This window comes from Sarcophilus harrisii, chromosome 6 (genome assembly GCF_902635505.1).
Source record: "Sarcophilus harrisii chromosome 6, mSarHar1.11, whole genome shotgun sequence".
Taxonomy (NCBI): Eukaryota; Metazoa; Chordata; class Mammalia; order Dasyuromorphia; family Dasyuridae; genus Sarcophilus; species Sarcophilus harrisii.
In genome coordinates, this window is record NC_045431.1 from 222,555,288 (window position 1) to 222,579,226 (window position 23,939).

The 23,939-nt window shown below is 37.2% G+C and overlaps 1 protein-coding gene across 5 annotated transcripts in view; it reads left to right on the top strand.

Moving 5' to 3' along the window:
- Positions 1 to 23,939, top strand: part of IFTAP (intraflagellar transport associated protein) — a 79,225-nt gene that overhangs the window by 35,664 nt on the left and 19,622 nt on the right. For 3 of the 5 annotated variants that reach the window (XM_031944182.1, XM_031944183.1, XM_031944180.1), the window contains 4 exons: positions 597 to 746; positions 19,569 to 19,711; positions 21,416 to 21,490; positions 22,171 to 22,242. In XM_031944182.1, the coding sequence (XP_031800042.1) occupies positions 650 to 746; positions 19,569 to 19,711; positions 21,416 to 21,490; positions 22,171 to 22,242 (387 nt within the window). In that variant the 5' untranslated portion in view covers positions 597 to 649. The remainder of the gene's footprint in view (positions 1 to 596; positions 747 to 19,568; positions 19,712 to 21,415; positions 21,491 to 22,170; positions 22,243 to 23,939) is intronic. The other 2 variants (XM_012552571.3, XM_031944181.1) reach the window with 1 other exon arrangement.

Genomic DNA, 23,939 nt, shown 5'->3' on the forward strand with positions numbered 1-23,939 from the left:
TAATAGTGAGATATAAAAATAGAGGGACCATTATACTAAAGTGGTGGGGAAAGTATGTAGTAGAAATGATGACTTTCTCTTAGTGTTGTATATTTAAATATTAGGTCTCCAACAATCCGCTAATTCCTGAGGCCCATTTGCCAACAGAGCCATGAAACAGTTTGCCTTCTGATAGATTCTCCTCTCCCTCCTACTGCATAGGTCCCTTGGGCAGAGATTATATTGTACTTAAACTTTTTATACTTATCATACCATAAAGCTTTCTAATGGTAACTCTTGGTGCTAATTTTACAAATTTCTTATTTAGAATGTTCAGAATAGTTTCATAAACTTCTTGTAAATCAGACAGATATTTTATGGAAAAATTAGAGACAAAAAAGTTTAATGACTTGAATATGACAATTATCAAAGGAGTCTTAGAGAGTATATAACTTCTTGATTTCTAAGTTTCCCTGCTATCTCAACTCTTTCCATTTCTCCTTTGGCTTATTAAGTCTACAATTCTTCATATACCTTATTCAGACAATTTTCAGAAGGGCTGTAATTGTGTTCTTTGGTCTTAGAGTTCATTTATTTCTTTTTTCTTTGTATTACAGATGAAGAGGCTGCTCAAATAGGTGTGTCTGTTCAGTTGTTGAGAGTGGGGATCATGGATGACGATCAGTTAATTGCAGAAACCCTGGATCACTTTATTAATCACCGGGAATCGAAAAAGGAACTATCTGCGGACACTTGTCTTTCAAAAGGTAAAATTGAATTGTGATACTTTTATATTTTAACACAATGACGAAAATCTAGTATTTAAATCTAGTTCTTGGTCTGTCTTGTGTTGTCTCCTTATAGAGGCTCTCTGAGCACTTTGTAAACATTCATTTACCCAATTCACTTTGTATTGCCCATTTCTGCATAAGCAGCAAACTCTGACTGCCAACAAACTTAAAAGTTGAAAAGACCAAATTAAAAGGTTATTATTGGTAAAAAAAAAAAAAAAAAAAACATATATTAAGCTTTCCTTTGAAATGATTCAGTATGAATATTTTGATTTCTTTGGACAGGCAATTAGAGGTTAGAGAAGAATCTGTCTGACCTCCTTGACTGGATATACATGGATTAGGGAACATTTCTGATGTCAAACATGTATATGTATGTATTTATGGCATATGTAAAAAATGGCATATCATTATAGCCACATTGACTTTATTCTTGCTGTAAATTGTTGCAAAAATTGAACTTAAATAAATGAGTTCACAAATCATCTAAACTGCATTTCCATGCACAGGAGCTTGGCTTTTTTCTCCTTTTAATATATCCCAAGGCACTAGTTCACATTATAAACTAATGACCTGAAAAAAATCCACTTAACGCACAAAATATTTCTGAGTTGTAAGTGTAAAAACATGTCCTAAACAGTAAACTTTCATTTTTTTCTGAAGCATTTAAAAATTTTCTGAAGTTACAGTGCTCTTAAGCATAGGACCTAATGGTTGGATAGCGAGCAACATAATTGACCTTTCTGAAGAAAACTAATTCACATTCCATCTGCATGAGGAGGACACAGATGTCAGTGCTCCAAAAGACCTTATTCTTTCATTTTCCCAAGTCCTTCATTTGTCTTACTGGGTTCTGTTGCCTCACTGATATGCAGGAGAATCAGTTTTGTGTGAAAGTGGTTATCACCCTGCATACGTTTGCATATTTCTCTAGTAAGTTTTAGTTTCCCAAGTCTATTACCATTTCAATTCAAAAAGAGTGACTGTTCTATTTATTGTCATAATACTTATATGCCAGGATGCTCATGGGATTCATATTCTTTCTAAGATTGTCAAAAGGGTCAGTAATTCTATTAAAAATATTTTCCAGAAAAAATTAAACTATAGCTTTATTAAAAGAAATTCACATTACTGATTCAGAATCTTGGAAATCAGTCTGAAACTGTTAATATTGTAATATAATTCTCACCTATGGTAGATTTATTTTAACTAGATTTTGCAGTTTTTATTAGTTAGCACTTCTGGCTTGCTGAACTGTGTAAAGCTGACAATAAATATTGAGCTCAGAATGAATTGTTTAATAAGATGATTCACTCAATATTTCTGAATGACAAAAACATCATTTAGTGTCTTTGGTTTTCCAGTTGGTGGCCAGGTCTTTCTTTAAATGTGTCTTAGAAAATCAAGATGTAGAATTTGATATCATTCATTGGTGATAACTATGTAGTGGAAAGAATACAAGACTTAGAGTCGGAAGGCTTGGGTTCGAATCTGAATTCAGTCATTTAGTAGTGAAGGTTACTTATTTCTGAGTCTCAATTTACTCATTTTTAGAAAAGGGATAATAATACTTGTATGGCCTATTTTACAAAGTTGTAGAAAATACTTTGTAAACCTTAAAAAAAACCTTAAAAAGTTTCTATTGTTATGAATTATATTTTTAATAATAATAATAATAATAATGTATATAATTATTAGAACACTAATATTGTTATGAAGGATATAATATAAATGACTTTCATTCCTTTACATCTTAACTACTTTGTAGATATATTTCATTAAAGATGTTTTTAAAGGCTTGGCTTCAACTCATCTTTCCAGACTTATTACCCATTATTCTCCTTTCCTGCTGGCCTTCTTATTCTTCAGGCATGACAGTGTTATCTCCCATTTCTGAGCTTTTATACAGGTTCTCCTCCAGGTGTAGCATCTACTTCCTTTCCCCTTCTCACACACACACACACACACACACACACACACACACGCTTTCTCTCTCTCAGACAATACATAGACACACAAACATATACTCACACACATACACACACACCACCCTATGAATCCATTGTTTCCTTTCAAGCTTAAAAGTGTCCCCACCTACCTAAGGACTTTCCCTGTGAGGTATTAGTGCTTCTCTAGGCAGCTAGGTGGTAAACTCAATGCAAGTCACCTTGCCCTCTTTGTCTCAGCTTCCTCACCTGTAAATTGAGCTGGAGAAGGACACGGCAAACCCTCATTCCAGTACTCTGCTAAGAAAATCCCAAAAGGCGTTACAAGGAGTCAGATACCAGGGAAAACGACCAAATGCCTCACCAAATTACCTTGTATTTCTTTGTAATTGTTTTAATGTTGATTTCATATGTTCTTGTTGCCTTCCCCTGTATAACATAAGTCCCTTAAAATAGGGGTAAAAGAGCTTGTTTTCATATCCTTAGCAACTTGTAATGCCTGGCACAAGGTACTTAATAAATGTTGATTGTTTCTTCAAATTATTGATATTATGAAAAATGTTATTTAAAAATCATTTAAACATTCTCAAGTTTTTTTTTTTGTTATATTCTTAAAAAACAAACTCATAGACTTGGGTATAGAACCAAAAAATACAGAACTTTTGACATCAAGCAGAGTCATTAACTTGAGTTTTGCTGGAAATATGAGACCTATAATTATTAGGTCATAAAAGATCTTCATTGACAATGACTTTCTCGGACCTAATTTTATTTTTTTGTGCTAATGTAGATAGATCTCTCAAGAGCAACTCTCTACTGATATTGCTTCATTCAAATGTGACTTAGTGGCTATTCTCACCTGTTGTAAATCCTGAACACTTACTTTTATTTCAGTCCAAACCAAAATTGTCACATGATGCAATTCGGGAAGCATTCACACCACCTTTCTGAATTGTAATTATTGGTCATATTTCTCACACAGAGAAATTGTATATTCAGGAAATCAGTGGCTTAGAAACTGGCATTAAGCCTCTTCAACCCCATTTTATTGCATCTGGTGACCATGAAGGGTTGCATCAGTTATATTCGCTTCAATATCTCTCAATTCATTCTTCACAAAGAGGCTAGTTGTACTGATTTCATGCTTCAGCCTGAAATGTAAGTCAGCTCCTAGAAAAGTTGTCTTTTTTACTGATTATCTGTCAATGGTTCAGGGATGAAGATGAATCTATTGTGCCCTTCTGATTAGCCCTTAAATTATTTATCCATTCTTTGCTTCTCAGGATCAATTCTTATGATTCTAAAAAATTCTGCTTTTCCCAAAGATGCACAATTTTTAGCTTTTTTTGGGTATTCTTTCTATGCAATCCACACATTCTCATTTCTTGGTATATTCATAACCATGAAGATAATTCCTTATGCTTGGGTTCAAGACTTCATGATTTTTAAGTGTAATTTTATTTCCAGTAGTTTTGTTGGTCTGATTTTCACTAAAGCATATTGTGCTTTCAGGACTTTTATTGTTCTTTTAGATTATATCCTTAATAAAAAACAGAATTCCTCTCTTTACCTCCTTTCTTCAGGATTTAATGTTTGGATTATTTCATTTTTGATCCGATTATTGTGTGTCTGAATATTCAGAAATGAGTTATTTTATCTAGTGATGTGTAAACTGATTTGGATTTAGGATTTTCAGGTTATTGACATTTTTAAAAACTTAAATTTATTTAAAATTTACTTTTATTAAAAAAACAGCTAATATAAACTGCAGAAGATTGAATCCATAGGCTTCTGCTTTATTCCCTTCCTCAGTGTCTTTAAGGAACTGTTTTGGTGAATGAATGAAAAAAGAAAAGGAATTTATTATATTTCCTATACAGAGAACCATGCTTAGACCTACAGATAACAGATATAAAAAGTAAAACTGTTTTGGTGTTAAATGAGCCTCTATCTTAACAGGAGGAGATAGCATACACAACATAATCAGGAGCAGAGATTGGTGATAGAAAGATCTCATGGTCCATAGGCTTTAGCAGTATGGTATGTGGGTCGTAAGGCCTTTGGTTTCAATGTTAGAACCTAAGTTTCCTCTGTCAAAACAAGTTCAGAGTTGAGCAGTTTCTGTGTAATTTGGGGCTGAATGGGCAAGAAATTCAGATAGACCTACTTTTTAGTGATTGGACCATCTCCATTCTCTCAGATCACTATGTAATTGTCCAACCTTTTTCTTTATTTAGGCTGTAAAGAGCTTGCTTTGGGATATTTTGAAATACTTTGTTAACCAGTGAATTTTTCTACTCATTTTCCTAAGAGCTTAAAATGTTGGAATTGGAGTTTAGTTTGCAATTCAAATATTTTCACTTGAAAACTTGAGAGAAAGGCATTAATAATAGGTTGGTCACATCCCACATCCCACTTTATAATATAAACATTTTTCCTATCCCATTATTTCCCCCCTCCCCAATCTTCTTGAAAGTAGGACTATTATTTGTGTTTGTCACTTCCTAGGTCCCTAGCCTAGTAGATACCAGGAACTCAAATCTTTGATGAATGCTGAATAAGTGGCTGAAATTTAGCTCTATTCACAGCATATCTAAAACTGACCTGTCTCATTTGGGCACCCCAAACTGTTTGGAGTTTGAACATAAAAACGTATCTTTAAACTTCTGTGGGATACAAAGAGAAGCTTTTCTCAATCTGAAGAATAAATTTGAAATCTGCTATAGAAAAACACCACAGAGAATAATATAAGAAAGCAGCTGGGCCTCTTACCAATTTCAGAGCAGGAAGGGAATTTCAGTAGAGCATAAAAACAGCTTTCCCTTATTAAAAAAAAAGCCAACAGAATAACAATCCTCGCTGTGTTCCCTTTTGCTATTGTTTTCTATCTAGGGCCAGACCGAGACAGGAGCCTTACCCATGTTTTGCTTTGTCTGCATCTGGCTGTTTTCTTACCAGAGGAAGTTGGAAACGGACTGACCAGTTTGGGGCTACCAGGTGGCTCTCTCTAGCTGCCTTCTCTGTGCTGTTGTTATCAGTCATTTAATTCCCTGCTGAATATTGAGCCATGTTTTGAATTCACAATCACTCTGCCAGTGTCTTTTCTCCTGCTTCCTTTAAATTTTTTTTTTAAAAGTCAGATTTGAAAGCATATTTACAAATGTGAATTTTAGCAGTTAAAAAAAGGTACCACAGAAAATAACACATTGAATTGTAATAAGCTTATCTTAACTTAAGGAATAGACTGATGGGATAGTGTTAACCCCATGAGAAATTTGTCGAAGGCATCATGTGAGTGGGACTTACCAATAAAAGCAACTAGGCAGTTCAATAAAACTAATTAAATTAATCTGGTATCCCAAGGGAAGTTGAGCAATTCTTGGAATTAAAGAAACGATGTAATTTCAGGACTTTTAAAATTGATATGTTTTGTCATGTTGCCAAAAAAAAAATCAAATGAGAGAAAAAAAAAGGTTTGCAATTTTCAATTGATCATAAATTCAGCAGCTATCTATATGTAATCTCTTTATCACAATGAAAGATCAACAATCTTGAGGAACATTGAAGAGAAGAATGTTAGGGACAAATGAAATGAACAAATGTATAAGATTCCTGTGAAAAGAAATGACTTCAGAAGTATTAACCTGTCTTACTTCTTTGGGGAAACATCTGTAAATTGTAATTAAGCAGTTTTTTCTTTGCTTCTTTATTTCTTTTTTCATCACCAAATCACTACTGTTAGGGAACAAATCCGACAATTTATGAAACACAGAAAATCTGCTGGTTCAGTTGCAGAAGGGAATTTTCACACTTAAAATATGACAGATTTTGAGCTGACAGAGGCTTTTTGTTTTGGATAATTTGGCATAAATCTCCAGCCACAGTTGTTAGAATTCATTCCATTGTTCACACGACAGTTTGTCCTATAGATACTCATTTGTTCCTTATGTTGATATAGCTTACATGTAATTGTTCTTTGTTGGCAATTTTTAATGTAGTGATGCTATTATAATATGTAACTTTTAAAAATATGCCTTCTGTCAATCAAGCCAGATGTTATAAGAATCAAATAATTGTTTGTTTAAGGCAAATATTAGGAATCATTTTGCCAGATTCTGTCCTTATAAAAACGTGTGTGTGTGTGTGTAGAGAAAGACAGAGAGAGAGAGAGAGAGAGAGAGAGAGAGAGAGAGAGAGAGAGAGAGAATGCACATGAGTGTCTTTTTTGTCAGTGAAACTTTTAACTTCAATAAAATATAGGTCAGACCTTACTGCTGTTGTTGATATAACTACCACTGATTTGTCTGTGTGTCTATTCATCTCTCTCCCCAATTGAAACAACATGAAACATGGCTATTTTTGTATATATTTTCTTTTTCACTTGAGAATTATTTTTAGCCATGGTTATTATATTTTCTTCTTTTGTGGAAAAATGGTGGATTGCTCAGCGAGGCAGCTGAAGTAGTCCTAAGGATATGTTGTGTGATTCAACCCAATGGGCACATATTTAAATGTGAGTAATTTTTAGCAGAATGCCCTTTCAACCATAGAACAATAATATTTTCTTTGAAATGGTCAACTGAATGAGAAAGGACACAAACAGGAAGCTGCTCATATACTTACACGAAGAAAAATATAGGCTATCTAGCATCTGGTTTCATCAGATATTTTCAGTATCATATAGTTTATTATCTAATCTACCTGGATTCTAGAAAGGTTAAATATTGTCTGTTTTAAAACTGTTCTCAACTATTGTTCTTTGTTGATTTTACTGGTTCATTAAAACACATAAGGATAATTTTATTTGTTTTCCGTATATGTAGCTTAAATTATATCATTATAGCAGGGAGTGTAAGGAATTCTGAATTAAGAATCTTATTTTCATTTTCCTGTTCAATCAGCGATGAGACAAATTTCTGTTGAATTTTCTAATCATCTAATCTCTTTTGATAGTTTAAATCCAGTTCTTGATAACTTTTTAGCCATTTGGTTTGTACAATTATTGTTCCTTGATTATAGTGCTAAGACATTCAAATGTTGAATGTCAAAAGTATAAATTTTTAAATTTAGGTTTGCAAAAGTAGTGGTTGATGGGTGGGGTCCCGGAAGTCATCCTTTGTATAATTTTGATAAGACTATATTTGTAATATTTCATTTTTTCTTGACACCTCTACTATTAGAATGAATACATTACCCAGTGGCTTTGAAAAGAATAGCAAGGAAATATGGAACACAAGCTTTTGCAAGAGTAAATGTTGAAAACTGTCTTTGTATGTATTTTGAAAAAGAAAAAGCTATTATAAAAAAAGAAAAAAAAAAAAAGAAAAGAACAACAACCCTGATAGAGCGTTTTTCAAATTGTCTTCCTTTAAATTAAAACTTCTGTGAGGTATCTCTTAAGGATTCCTTGGAAGAAACATGAATATCTCTACTGTCTTTAATATGAGTTTGCCTTAGCCTTCTACCAAAGATTTGAGTTGGATCATTTTAAGAACGTATAAGGCTTCTATTATGGTCCAAATGAAAGAGAATTCATTTGTGATCCAGAGAGAAGAGCACATCCATATGTGATTGAAACATTTTGGTGTTAGTGTACTTAGCTATCTCTATCTTGTTATGGAGTAGGAGGATTGTACCACAATATCCAAGATACTCAGGGTCTCAGAGAGGTCCCAAGTGGGGATAGAACCGGGAGCAAAGCAAGCACCATCTTCTCAGTTCCAAAGTGGGTGATCTTCAAGCACAGGTCTGAAGCCACATCATCCTCCTACTTTTTAAATTGAGGATTGGCTACAAAGTTCTCTGTTTGACGTTCAGCCTCTTCACAATGTGGCCTCCTCCTGCCATTTCAGTCTTCTTCCCCTTCTTCCCATGTTTGTCCTTGATATTCCAGCTTTGCCTACCTTCCTTCAGTTCTGCGCAGATAATCCTCCATTTCTTTACTTGTTGCATTTTTTTTTTTTTTTTTAAATTTAATAGCCTTTAATTTACAGGATATATACATGGGTAACTTTACAGCATTAACAATTGCCAAACCTCTTGTTCCAATTTTTCACCTCTTACCCCCCCACCCCCTCCCCTAAATGGCAGGATGACCAGTAGATGTTAAATATATTAAAATATAACTTAGATACACAATAAGTATACATGACCAAAACATTATTTTGCTGTACAAAAAGAATCAGACTCTGAAATATTGTACAATTAGCTTGTGAAGGAAATCAAAGATGCAGGTGTGCATAAATATAGGGACTGGGAATTCAATGTAATGGTTTTTAGTCATCTCCCAGAGTTCTTTTTCTGGGTATAGCTAGTTCAGTTCATTACTGCTCCATTAGAAATGATTTGGTTGATCTCGTTGCTGAGGATGGCCTGATCCATCAGGACTGGTCATCATCTAGTATTGTTGTTGAAGTATATAATGATCTCCTGGTCCTGCTCATTTCACTTAGCATCAGTTCGTGTAAGTCTCTCCAGGCCTTTCTGAAATCATCCTGTTGGTCATTTCTTACAGAACAGTAATATTCCATAATTTTCATATACCACAATTTATTCAGCCATTCTCCAACTGATGGACATCCATTCAGTTTCCAGTTTCTAGCCACTACAAAAAGGGCTGCCACAAACATTCGTGCACATACAGGTCCCTTTCCCTTCTTTATAATCTCTTTGGGATATAATCCCAGTAGTAACACTGCTGGATCAAAGGGTATGCACAGTTTGATAACTTTTTGAGCATAGTTCCAAACTACTCTCCAAAATGGTTGGATTCGTTCACAACTCCACCAACAATGAATCAATGTCCCAGTTTTCCCACATCCCCTCCAACAATCAACATTATTTTTTCCTGTCATCTTAGCCAATCTGACAGGTGTGTAGTGGTATCTTAGAGTTGTCTTAATTTGCATTTCTCTGATTAATAATGACTTGGAGCATCTTTTCATATGACTAGAAATAGTTTCAATTTCTTCATCTGAGAATTGTCTGTTCATATCCTTTGACCATTTTTCAATTGGAGAATGGCTTGATTTTTTATAAATTAGAGTTAATTCTCTATATATTTTGGAAATGAGGCCTTTATCAGAACCTTTGACTGTAAAAAACTTGTTGCATTTTTAATGGTTGTCCGCCATGCCTGGGATGCTGCTCCTCCTCACTTGTGTCTCATAGCTCCTCTGGTTTCCTTTAAGTCTGAGCTCATATCCCACCTCTGGCAGGAGTCCTTTCCCAGTCTCTCCTCTTGTTGGCGGCTTTCTTCTGTCTGCTCCCTTTATGTCTGTCCATAGTTGTTTACATACTGTCTTCTCCATTAGGATGCAGCCTCCTTGAGCGCAGAAATTGTGTTTTTGGCTTTCTGTGGCTCCTTGGTGCTTAGCACATATTAGGTACTCAATAAATGCTTATTACCTGATCTTCATTGATGACTCTAGTTGATTGTGAAGCCATTCTTATTCCTCACTGGAGACTTCCTTCGGTAATGGAATCTCATGTGCCGAATGAAATTGTTCCAAACCCATGTTAAAAAGTCCGATTTGATACTGGCTGAAATGTATCCTAAGTAAGTCTTGAGGGCCAATTTTTATTTCAGTAGGGCTCTGCCCTCCTCCCACTTCCAGTTAATAACCAAGAATTTTTATGTCAGGCAGTGGGTAAAGAGCCCTGGGGCTACAAGACAAAAATAAAACTGCCCCTTCCCTCAAGGAGTTTACATTCTTTCAGAGAATTAGCATTCATGAAAAAAGTGTATACAGAAGAGATACAAAATGAATGGTGCTTTGCTTTTGAGAATCTGTAACTAACTTCTCTTTCTAGCACAGGAGGAAAAGAGTATTGATATCTTGGCATATTCTTCTGAAAAGTTTGATGATCCCTGAATTATATTGTATATAATTATATGGGTTATTGTGGGAACCCCTGTTGCGAGGATTAAGAGGCTAGGATACCAGAAATATGGACAGCCAGAGTGAACTTGCTCTCAATCTTGAACGTTGCTCTCAATCTCTACTCAAAGTAGGGATGTTGAGGCAGCTAATGGGTGCAGTGAATTGAGTGATGGATGGACTTGGAAGTCAAGAACTGAGTTCAGATCTTGCCTCAAGACAAATTGTGACCTTTCCCAGCTTGTTTTCTTATGTATAAAATGATGGGATTGAAATCAGTGACCTCTTAAATCTCTTCTAATTTTCTGTCCTGTGATGGTTTCTATTCTCTGACCTCTGAGAAGGACTTGAGATAAATAGGTTGTCTCAGCAGGGCTATGATAACTCTTCTTGGAATGGCACACTTGTAGTGGGTGATGAACAGGGGAATTGAGAGGGGAATATTACAAGGATGATGTAGAAAGAAAACATGGTCACGAAAGCTCAACATTTAAGAAAATCTTGCACATATAACCTTAAGAAATTGTGCAGTATTATCTCTGGTGGACATGATGATAACTGCGTTCATTGAAATAGTCAAATCCAAATTGGAGAGAGTAGTAATTCTCAAAGTGTGGTCAGCAGAACCTGCGAAGATGGGGGTTGGGAGAAGTATCCCCACTATTCTTTTGAACTTCCAGCTCAAAACTATTTTCATAATAATACTAAGATATTATTTGCCTATTAAAATATTTTTCCCTTTTCCAACTATCTGCCTGTATGAATGCTTTCCTTCAGATATCACAACAGATTGACTGTAGAAACATATAATCTCACCATTTTCTATTATATCAGGTATGAGATGTGCAAAGATAAATAAAACAATGCTACTATCTTTTCAGTATTTTTCCCCCAGAAAAGTTATTTTTTCTTAAAAATGTTATTTGTGTTAATATGTAATGAAGTTTGTTGTTGTTATTATAAATAATTGTTTAAAAGTTATGTCCATTTTAATTTACAACATAGCAAATATTGATAAACAAATACTCTTTGGGCTCCTCAAGAAGCTTTAGATTATAAAGAGTGCTTGAGATCAAAAAGTTTGAGAACTGTGGGGATAGACTAAGGGATAGTCCTACACTGGCCCCTACTGGAGGGACTAAGCTACTTTGTCTATGAATATTATTTAAATATAGTGCCCAGTAGCTTTTACCAGTCAGCATTCGTATGCTTTGACAAAAAAGATATCTCTTTTGCATCATACATTTCTAGATTGTACTGAAAAATTGATTTGGAAAGGCGATGAGGTTATAGTTCACTATTATAAGACAAGTTGGCAATGAAAAATGAGGTATTTTAAGTGTTATTTTATTTTGTTATTTCTGTCTTTGATCTGAAGCTTAAGATGTAAAAGAATATTGCCTCCTAGTGCAATAGGTCCTAGCTCCTAGGGTCTGGTCCAAGAAATGGTCTGGCTTTTGTTGGAGGTATCCCTGAGAGAAACTCATGGGATCAGAAAATATCATAATTTGAAGGAAGCTCTGAGATATCTCCTAGGTCAGCCCCCACCTTTTAGAACTAAGAAAATTTTTATCAGGAAGAGTGAAATTTGCCCAAATTTATTAATATTAAATATTTCTTTAATTTGCATTATTTTATAAGCATTATATATAATTATATAACTGTTAACTAAATGTTAATTTAAAAGAATTATTAAAAAGAAGAGTTGTGATTTGACCTCAGTTCCTCGGATTCAGTGTATTTCTACTATAGCACACTTATTTTTCTCCTAAAATGTTCTGCTCCATGCCTTATCACTTGGGATCTCCACACCCCTTGGCATCTTCCCTCTTCTGGAAAAGTAGAAACATATAATCTAACCATTGTGCCCATGACTTTATGGTCCTGTGGACAGGGATCATAGTTTCCTGTACCCACTCCTCTTTTTTCCTTCTTTTCTTATTTCTTATGTAGAGCCTAGCAAGATACTAGGTCTATAAGCAGGCATTTAGTTAATAAATTGGTGGGCTTGGTAACTTCCTATTGCCCGAGTATTGTTTCATTTTCTTTGGTCTGGAAAGCTACAAAGTTTAGTTTTCAGTCATTGTGGAAAGTTGTTTGTATTACTGAAATCCCTCTTTGATTTTGAATACTAAACTCTTATTCCTGGTCCCATTTCTTTCATTAACTCATGAGATTGGCTGTGATTAACCATCATCTATTCCTTTACTTACAAAGTGCAAAGGTTAGTTAAACTGGGTGATCTCCAAAGTGTCTTCCGGCCCTAGGAAATCTCTGAACGTGATAACTTTGTAGGGTATCTGCACTCCCTATTTCTCTGGATTGGAATGCTAATAGGATTGAAATAACTGATGTGATATTTTACAGTCTACTCTGTACAGATTAGCTCATTTGTTTCTTCATAACTGCTAAGTTGTTCAAGGGTGATTATTTTTCTTTAAAGGCGAGGACCACTCCTCTATGGCTCTGTGGCTGCCTCCCAAAGTAGAGTCTAAGATGATATTTCTGTTCTCCAAATGAGAGTAGGGGACAAAGGGGAGCCAAGATTCATTCTTTCTCTTTTTATTGCCAATACCTAGCACAGGACCTAGCACGCAGTAGGCACTTAATAAATGCTTGTTGAGTGATTCTGAAGAATTGAAAGTATCACCCAGAGGGCAAAAATGTAAGTTCCTTGAGGGCAGAGACTATTCAGTTTCTGTGTTTGTACCCCTAATATCTGGCACAGTGACCTGGCACATAGTAGATTCTTAATAAATGCTAGTTGATTGATTGATTGCAAAGTACTGGATACTGGCCAGTTGGAATTTGGCTGCGTGTTTGGAGTCTCTCTCTGCCCCTGGTGATGGTGGCCATTACCCTCTGCTATGTCAGAATCCGAATGCTGACACCGGAGAGGAAAGGATTCCTCCACAGACAATCTCTGATCACAAGCAAAAGGGAAGAAGTAGTGCAAGTGGCAGGTGGGGAAACAAAGTAAGCCTTTTATGGTCTGTAGAGAGAAGGAAAAATACTGAGAGGGATTTAGTCTTCTTAATTACCAGCTTTCGAAATGTCTCAGGTGACCCCTTTGTGGCTTCAGTCACAGAACTTACTCAGCACTGAGCCAGGTTGACTCCCCCCTTCCCACCAAATCTTGCTGTTAAGTGACTTCCACTCCCATTTCAAAGTTCATCCCCTTCTTAGCTTGCTGCTCTTGTGGCCCTCATTGAGGGACTCTGTCACACATTCTCCAGGCCACGTAGTGTGTGGGGTGCTTTGGCAGGTTGAGAGCTACTGTGAATAATGAGTCAATTATCCCCTAGCCCGGGGGGAAAGCACAATTATTCCTGGCTGCCCAGACTGAGGTAATTCTCTCCTCCCCATGCCCTTTCAAAGGAAGACCATAAAACAGTTGGAATTCAGAGCACCGAAAAGGAGACATTTGTCTGCTGGATTTGGTTTCTTTGGGTCTCTTCTGATTTATGATTGATTGGTTTTTAAATTGCTTATTTAATTCCAGCAACCACCACCTTGGGGGAGGCTAGTTACCAAGGGGCCTGTGATCAAGGAGCAATGAAGGGAGTTTGCCTCGATGGACAAAGCCCGAGTTGACTGGCCCCTGGCCAAGAATGTGAGAGTACAAGTGACCCCTGCTTCTCAGAGTGCCTGCCCTTGTTACAGACATGCGGACTTGTCCCCTATTCTCTTTGCTGTAAGATTTTTGCAACTCCCTTAGGGATGCACAGAATTTTTTCCTCGTGTTTTGATTTGTTTTGTTTTTTTTTTCCTTTTAGCAATAAATCCAGTGTCTCTTCACTGAGAAGTTGTTTTTGAAATACATGATAGTGACAAGCACTGGGCAATTGTGCCAAAGTTTTTGATAGGGTCTGCTCACACCGAAAGGGTGGTTGTCTCTATCTGTGAAAACTGAGCTTTGATTGCCAGTGGCCCGTCTATCCATACATAGAAAGTTGTCTGGTTTCAATCTATTTTCAATCTATTAGGGTTGAAAGACTTTCCTATGAAAATCAAGGAAGTTTGCTCCATTTCTCTCAGAAATATCACTGCTTTCTGGAAAATATATCATCAGGCTATGGTTAGTATCTAATTTTTCAAGGAATCAATAGCTTCAACCTTTTCAAGGAAAGTAACCTTTTTCTTAGATCTGAAATTAGATACTGGTTGCAGTGGTGGTCTTGGAAGGGCGATCTATTGGAAGCTTGCCTGTTTGGTATCAAAAGGAAATTGAAATTCCATTGCTGCAGAATAATGAAATCTTTTAAAACCTTTAGAAAAACTTTTGTTTCATCTATATTGAAGTTTTGACTCAGAAATGCCCAAAGAAAAGCTCTTTCAGGTCTCAATAACCTTCTTGTGCTCTGAAATATTGCTGTTAGATTTATAAAGTGTATTATGTCTGACACTTATTTCAAAGCAAGAAACATTAGGCATGAGATAAAAGAGTGGGAAAGGACTCTGATGAAAAATAGAAACAGAAAGAGGATGAGAGGAACACTTATGTAGCAAATTTAGATTGCTTGCATTCATATAGCTGTGGAAAATGTCTGGCTACCAAAATGTACTTTTGGGCCATCTGGAATTCAACCAAATTGCCCAAATCAGCCATTTTCAACATTGTCATGTTGAAAAAGATACTTTTTTCTCTCTTTTCTTTTTGGTCTGCCAGAGGTTAATTTTTTTGCTAAATATATATATATATATATATATATATATATATATATATATTAAAGTAATGAAAAGCTATTGTAAGGAGAATTCTGAATTTGAAGGGTGTAGTGTGGGAGAGAGGAAGGGAGGAGAGAGAGAGAGAGAGAGAGAGAGAGAGAGAGAGAGAGAGAGATATTGAGATTCATTTCTTTTTTGGATGTTTTTTGTCATTTAAAAAATGAAGACTTTTTGCTTATAAAAGGGAATAATATTTGAATGGCTAAAAAATTTTAGAGAAAATATCCAGAGACAGGAGAGTACATGTTCTAGAGCTGGCTCAGAGTCAGAAATACTCAAGTAAAAGTACTACCTCAGATATATTCTGATTGTATGACTGGTTTGAGTCACAACTTCTTAGTGCTAAGGTAGATAGGTGTGGCCTATAATAATCTTAGGTGACTCCCCATGACTCTAAGTTGAAGAAAAGGTGTAAATTGCATTGAAAGTAGAAATTCCTCACCCAAGATTTCCTGACCAGTGAAATCCTCTGTTCATCCCTGCCCCTAGCCAGCTTCCAATACTATAGCTAATAAAATTTTGTCAAGTCAAAGACCTTAGAGATAATGACATAGTTTACATTATATTGGGGGGGATATAACATATCCATTGTTAGTTCTTGAATGTAACTCACCATCATTCCTGGCCCGATTAGGCCCTTTGTGTGGGAAGGAGCACCTGAACTGAACCTTGAAGGAAGGTCACAATTTTGAGTGCCGGAGATAAGGAAGGCTTGGGCAAAGTCTCAAATCCATGGAGGAGGAAGGTAGAGCGCTGAGTTTGGGGAACAGCTGGCACTCTGGTTTGTTTGTCTGGAAGGGAGAGGCTGTGAAGAAGGGTACTGAAGGCTTCGAGGAAGGCTGGGGATGAGAGGCTGAGGAGGGTTTTTTAATTTAATGTCAGGAGCTTTTAGAGGCTTTGGAACAGGGAGAGCTAATGGTCAGAGCAGTGCCTTAGTAGGAAGTTTATTTTGATAACTGAGTAGAGGATTGAATGAAGGACTTCAGGAAATGACTCACCAGGAAGCTTAAAATAGTCCAGCTAGGAGGTAATGAGGGCCCAGTGGAGAGAAGACAGCAGAGGACAGCAGCTGGATATATGTGGAATTGATAGCTGTTGGGGAAGAGGGAGAGCGGAGAGGCAAGAATGGCCTTGGGCTTGCAGAGAGGTCCAAAGAAAGAGCAAAGTTGTCAGGCAGCTGGGTTTGGGGCAGTGTGTGTGTGTGTGTGTGTGTGTGTGTGTGTGTGTGTATTAGTTTAATTTTAGACAATGGGACATGAGATCTCAGATGTAGAGCTGGAAGAGACCTTATAACCTTCTAGTTCAGCCCCCAGGAGACAGATAGAACAATAGTGAGACAGCAGGATTTGGAATCAGGAAGAGTAGAGTTCGAATCCTTCCTGAGGCACTTACCAAGATTGTGAACCTGGGCAAGTCATTTAGACTCCTGGATTTTCCCTTGTTCTCATGTACAACAGGACAGTTGGGTTCTGTCTCTGATCCATTTATTCTTCAGATTAGGCAGTAACGGCTTGGAGAAGTCTGGTGCTGGCTCTCAGTGGGGTTTGACTCCAGATCCTCCCATTGACCTCGGGATGGATTTGAGAATCTGAGGAGACCTCCAGGTGCAGGAAAAATGTCTAGTGGACACTTAAAGGTGAAACTTAGAAGCGATACTTTTATTGTTCAGTCATTTTTCAGTCATCTCTGACTTTGTGACCTCATGTAGGATTTTCTTGGCAGAGATACTGGGGTGGTTTGCCATTTCCTTCTCCAGCTCATTTTACAGGTGAGGAAACTGAGGCAAACAAGGTGAAATAACTTGCCCAGGGTCATTCAATTGGCAAAATGCCTGAGACTGGATTTTAGCTTAAGTCTTCCTGACTTCAGGCCCATCCCTCTATCCCTCTAATTTATGACAATAGACAGGATTACCAAGGGAGTTCAGTGAAGAGGGTCCATAGCAGAGCTTCCAGCAACACATTTATGTTGATTGCTTGTGCTAGAGATAAGATATAAAGATAAAGAAGAAGGTCTCAAACAAATCTACTTCTAAATAATACATGGTGACTTTTATGAAAAGACCCAATTATAATTCCAGATTGGTGAAATTTCAAATCTATGATATTTCTTGCATTAACATGATACAGGCACAGATATAATTCCTTTTGAACTCAACACACAGGCTGATGGAAACATGACCTAGTGTTTGTTGAGGGTCAGTGGAAAGTTTGATTGGGAAGGACTGTGAGCCTCAGTAGTTGTGAAGACCCAAGATGATGATTTCTCTTGTAATTGTAAGGAATCCATCATAGTAATATTGGAAACACTCAGTAAGTGCATTAGAAGCCTCCACATTGCATTCCTGGGTGTTATAGTGCTTTTTAGTAACAGATACCCAAGATGATTTTAGCAGCAGTGAGTTCCCCAAATTCCCTATTTGAGATTTTGCTGTTTGTAAGTGAATTTTTACCAATTAATAATTTTTCTTATCTTTAGACCTTCTCACCCTTAAATCTCAAAATACCTTATAAATGCCAGCTCACTATCTTCAGAACATGTCCTCGGGAAAGATAGAACATCATGAAAAATGAAGAGAGCTACTAGACTGGTGCACTTCTAATCACAGTGCTTTTAGGAATGGGACAAAAAGGGGATGTACAAAAGGGGATGGACAAAGGGGATGTTTGAATGTACAAACAATGGGTTGTTAAGTTGTATCACATTTTCGATGGGAAAAGTTATACCCACCAGCTGGATATAGGTCCTTGAAATGAAGTAAATATAAACTTTAGGGTTTTCTTTATGATGAGAGGTGTAAGAAAAATCAAAAATGAATTGAACAGAAAAAAAAATCATTGCCTCCTTCCTTTTCTTCACCTTCCATATTGAATCAGTCTCCAAATCCTTTCATTCCTACTTCTGAGATGGCTTACTTATCCATTTCATTGTGCTCCCTCAACACCCCTAATCTGTAGAAGGGGAATAGATTATTTGCATTATATGTAATTGACTATTTGGGAAGAAAGTATTTTGTAAATCTTAGTTTTTTTCATAAATGTCAACTATTGGGAATGATGTAGATAGAGATTAAGTGCAGCCACTTCATTTTACAAATGAGGATTGATAAAGGAGCTTGGTTCAATTCTCCCAAGTAATGAGTGTAGATCTTACGTTTGGACTCATGTTCTCTATTTCCTTTCTACCCTGTTGACTGTCATCTCATTCTTCTCATGAAATCTTGATGAAAGAGCTCTGAGATAGGTCTCTATTCTGTTATTATTCTTTTCTTAATTATTTGTTTTGTTATAGTTCAGGTGCTGGATAAGTGTTGGATTCAGTTTTGAGAAAATACATGCTCTTTATTTCAGCAGTTCTAATCTTTCTTTACACCAAAAAGTTTCTTGAAAAGTCTGATTTGGGAATGAATTAGTTCATGTTAAAATCTGTGGTCACTTCATTAGCTAATTGGATTCTTTAAATCAGAATTCCAGTTTCAGTTGTGTTGCAAGATTAAATGTTTGTGTTATACTCTCTTTGGCAGTACATGTACGAAAAGTAAAATGATAGAGATAATTAACACTATTCCTCCAGGGCTCATGTAAAGTCATTTAGGGTCCATATTTTTTAAAAAATAGGTTCTTGTTGCCAACCATGACTAATGTGACAAATGATGTGCCTTTAAATTTCTGTTAGAAATTAGTGATATTTGGTAAGAGTTGGGAGTTATTTCCACATTCCTAGAGAACTATAACCCACTGGTTGGCAACCCAAACGTTGTGATGCTATTTTTCCAGCAGCTATTAATTTTGATTTCTACTTTTAAAGTGGACTTGTATTTTAATTCTTCAATGACTCTGTGATCTCATAATCAGAGATCTTCTTTCAATGAGTAGAAATAAGTCATTGACATCTGGAGAAGAGAATCCAGGGTAGGTACACATTTGTTGCTGTTGAGGCTTGTAAGCATGAGCTTGCTGTAAGGGAAGCTGACAAGTCATTCTTCTTGGACGAACTAAAACTATGTGTCACATCTGCAAGGAGGTCTTGCTTACAGGATTTCTTATCCTAGGGTGGGAGCCTAAGTTTTGTTGTTTCCTTGTGATTTGATCTCTTCACATGCTTCTACTTCATTACCTATTTAGTAGAAGTGTTAAGGAGTCACACCATAAGTGGTATGATTATCAGAAGGTCTGCATCACAAAAGGATTGCTTGTGTATGGGCTTAGAGAGATTTTCTAATGGAAGATCATTTATCCTTCCAGATGATCAAGACACCAAGGAGAGAACACCTGGCCCAGATGCTTCAGAAAACAGAGTTGCCTCAGACTTGAATTCTCAGCCTCCGTGCCTTGAGAATGAACAGCCTCATATGCCTTCTCTGGCCAAGACTTCAGAGGAAGAGCAGGTAAGATTTCAGGCACCTTCACTGATCTGGGGATGCAGAATCAGCAATTGGCTCTGAGCTCCAGTTTTCTTTTCTGTCAAAAAAAAAGTTAGACCTATACTTGGTCATAGGTCAGTCTGGTCAGAAACCTTGTGTCTGTATGGATGTAGCCCAGAGAGTCATGTGTCCGCTATGGTCAGGGCAGGACCAGCAAGAGGAACTCAGATGGGAGGTGGGAAGCATGGGGAGTCAGGAAGTCCTGATCTGGTCAGGCCTGGGAGGGAACTGGGGCCTACTTCTGGCCATGTGCTCAGTGAGCATCCTAATGGGCATGTGACTCCAGTTGCAGAGTCCTTTCTATTGGACCTTCCACGCCACCTTCCAGCTGGGTCACCAGGACTAGGCACTGGCCCTCTTGGAGGCCCCAGTCCCTTCAAAAGCTGCACTCTCTGCCATATTCCCCAGAAAGCCTTTCCTGTTTCTTCCACTTCTATCTCTCCCCATCTTTCTCTTGGATGAACTAGGTATGTGTGGTCTTACTCCTGGATCTATCTCCCCAGGAAGCTGGACTGTTTCATCCATGTCTTTGTATTCTTGAAGCCTAGTTTATGCGACTCCTTAGGCTTAATAAAGACCTCTCTGATCCATTAATTGGGATTGTAAAATGTTCTACTTTCACAGATTGCCTTATAAAGCTAGAGTTCTTAACCTCAAGACCCTGAATTTGTTTCTTAACAAAAAAAAAATTATTTCAATATAATTGACTTCCTTCGTTAACCCATGCAATGTATTTTATGCATTTGAAAGCATTATTCTGAAAAAAGGTACCTAGCTAGGGGACCATGGCAATAATAAAGAGGTGCTTATTCTGCTCTAAGGTATTAATCTCCAGTGGTTATGGATATCCCCTAGATTTCCTCCGAAGCCTATGAGGGCTGTCTCACAAAGGATTTTCTCTTGAATCCATTTATTAATTTGTACTTGTATGTCTACTTAGAATAATACATTCTACTGTGTTAGTGACCTGGAGTAGAGAAAAAAAAAATCATTTTTATGGTCTTGAAACCATCTATCTCAAAGGGACAATCAAACTCATATTCTTCATAGTTTTGTGAATTTCATTCTTATCTCTTAATGCCAAGAAGGCTTTTTTCTTTTTTTCTGCAATAATCTTATTTTCTCTACTTACATGTAAAACAATCTGTTACATTTTTAAAAAACTTTTGAGTTCCAGATTCTCTCCCTTTTGTATAAAGTCATGTTGCAAAAGAAAACATAGATCTTCCCCCCCCCCTAAAAAAAAAAAAACCTCGAGAAAATAAAATTTAAAAATATGTTTCAGTCTATATTTGGACACAGTCAGTTCTTTCTCTGGGTATGGATAGCTTTTTTATTTTTATTTTTTTATCGTAAGACATTCAGAGTAGTCTTGGATCATTGTACTGCTTAGAACAGCAAAGTTATTCACAGCTTATCAGCCCAAACACTGTTATCTCTTTGTACACAGTACATTTCACTTTGCTTGAGTTCATGGAGTTCTTTCTAGGTCTTTCTGAGAGCATCCTGCTCATCATTTCTCATAGAATGATAATCTTCCATCATAATCACATTACCATAATTTATTCAGTCACTTCCCAATAGATGGACATCTCCCCAATTTCCAGTTCTTTGAAAGGCCTGTTTCTTTCAGTGTGTTAGCTTTCTTTTTGTCTTTTTCATTTTTAGAAATCGGTGCCCAGGATTACACATAGTGGTTTAGCTGTGACTACAGAGAAGTTTTGCAAAGGGTCAGAAAAGAAGGTTGTATGTAAAAAAGATATGTTTTCTAAATAACAACAGTGCCCTTTATAATTATTTAGCACCAGAACCTAGGCCAGAGAAGAACTCATGGGATTTAAGATTATAGACTTTTTAGGGGGATGGAATGGGGTAGGGAAGTGCAGAGTTCTTTTCTTTCTTGCCTTTTAAAATGAAGCAGTATTTATTGTCCTAGCTCCCTTTCCCCCAATAACAAGTATAAGAGGTAGGGAGAGGAAGAAGAAAGAACAGGTGCAAATTTCTCATGGCATGCCCTTGACTTGTGAGAGCCTTTTGGATTTCTGCATTAGGTCCTTGGGGGGCATTTGGAAGGACTTTGGGCTTTCCCCAGAGAGCCCTAAGAGGCTGTATTCTCTGCACTAACACCATCATTTCTCCTTTCAGCATTCCTTGTGTCATTCCCACTGTATACAAGAGAAACTGAGTTGGAGTAATTGAGACCTACTTCTACCTGGGGTGGGGGGGACAGAAATAGTAGCCGGGCCTCAAAGCCAGTTCCTATAGATTCTGCTACCATTGAGTGGAGTGGGCCTTTCATTCTCATCTAATTAACAGGGAGGAGAAGGAAAGGCTGGCCAAGGCTTTGGGGAGAAGCATGTATAACCTACACTGGGCTTAATGTGTTTTCATTTTCCATCTTTCTATTCTTCTTGTATTTACAGATAATGATTGATAAAGGCAGGAGAGTTGGCAATTCCACTGAAGGTGACCTAGATCGGGCAGGAAAAGTGAAGGTGAGGAATAATTTTTTTTTTTTTTTTAGCCATCATATAACAGATTTTCCTTGCTTAATCTCAGGCACACTTGAGGGCATATTCAGCTTTCATCTTTTTTGCTTTAATGATCTTTATCTTATTTGGACAGCTTGGTGGCTCAGTGGATAGAGGCCCAGCCCTGGAATCAGAAGACCCAAGTTTAAATCCAGACTCAAATATTTCCTAGCTGTGTGACCCTGGGCAAGTCACCTAATTTGCCTCAATTTTTCATCTGTAAAATGAGCAGAAGAAGGAGGCAGACCCTTGACAAATGTAGTATCTCCGCAAACAAAACCCCAAACAGAGTCATAAAGAGTCAGATATGACTACAATCACTGAACAGTGAGAGCATTTCATTTTGAGATTGGGTTGAGTTGAGGATCCTTCCTTCTAGATGCTTGGCAGATGGAAGAATTATTTCTGATAGAGAAAAGTGACTCTTGTTCCTCATATAATATACTGAGCGAGAAATGCAGAAACCCAATAAATGCCTAAATGATTCCCCAAAAGCATTTACATTGAAAATAAATGGAGGGGGACAACGCCTTTTGAAGGCCAACAAATGACTACAGTTAAGCGTGGAAAGAAAAAAGATGTAACTCCAGTTACTTTCAGGATTTTGAAGTAACCTCTTATTGTTGTCTGGGAAATAGCAGACTGATGAAAAAGAAGCTGTGCTATGTATTTTTAAAAAGCCTAATACTATTTGTGAGGTCATAACTGCCATTTTAAAGCACTTTGTCATGTATAAGCTGTTACTCAAGACAGTATTGAGGTGGGTTTTGCCTTTACTCCTATAGGTCTCACGCTTGCGGGTGGTGAAATCATTTGATCATTTACACCCTCTGGTGTGTTCCCCTGAAATGAATTAGCCTGGGTCTGAAATGTTCTCATTTTGTCTGTGTATTGTGAGAGGTAATATTTCACCCGCAATATTTCTTTTTCAGTGATGTGCTGCCATTATGTCTGTAAAGGTCACTTGCTCTGCATTTTACTTTAAAGACATTTTCAGTTGTATTTGTGTGAGAGAACACGTAGATTATTATTATCATTATTTTTTTTGCCCTCCTCCTCCTTCGTGTTATGTTCCTGAAGCAGGATGTTTTGTTTTGCAGATCTCTTGCCTTAGATGATTATTTAGCTGTATGACCCTTGGCGAATCTTGTCCCCTATCTTAGTCTCAGTTTCCTGATCCATAAAATGGGGATAATAATAAATAGCACCTACCTCCCAGGGTCATTGTGAGAACCAAAGGAGATAACTTATGAAGTGGGTTTTATAAACCCTAAGGTGCTCTGTAGATGTTGGCCATCATTATCTTTCCTTCTTCAAGTACTCAGGGAAAGCACTGTGGGGCCTTGGAGGTGGGCTTTGGCAGATGCTTTAAAACTTACCAACACATGTAACTGTGCTCTTTGGGGCCCCTGATCCTAATCCCACTGCCACCCCACCCCCACTGCCACCCCCAGCAGTCTACAAAGTTTGCTGTTGTTCAGTACCACCCAAGTTTCAGCTCTGGATCTCCGTCTCCTCCCCCCCCCCCCCAAGCAGGAAGATTTCTAATTATTAGACCAATTCCCACAGACCCAGACAGAACCCAGATAGAAGAACAAGAACTCCCATTTAGAAGGTGCTTGGAAGGGGCCCAGAGCACCTGGCTTCAGGCCTTCGTGGCC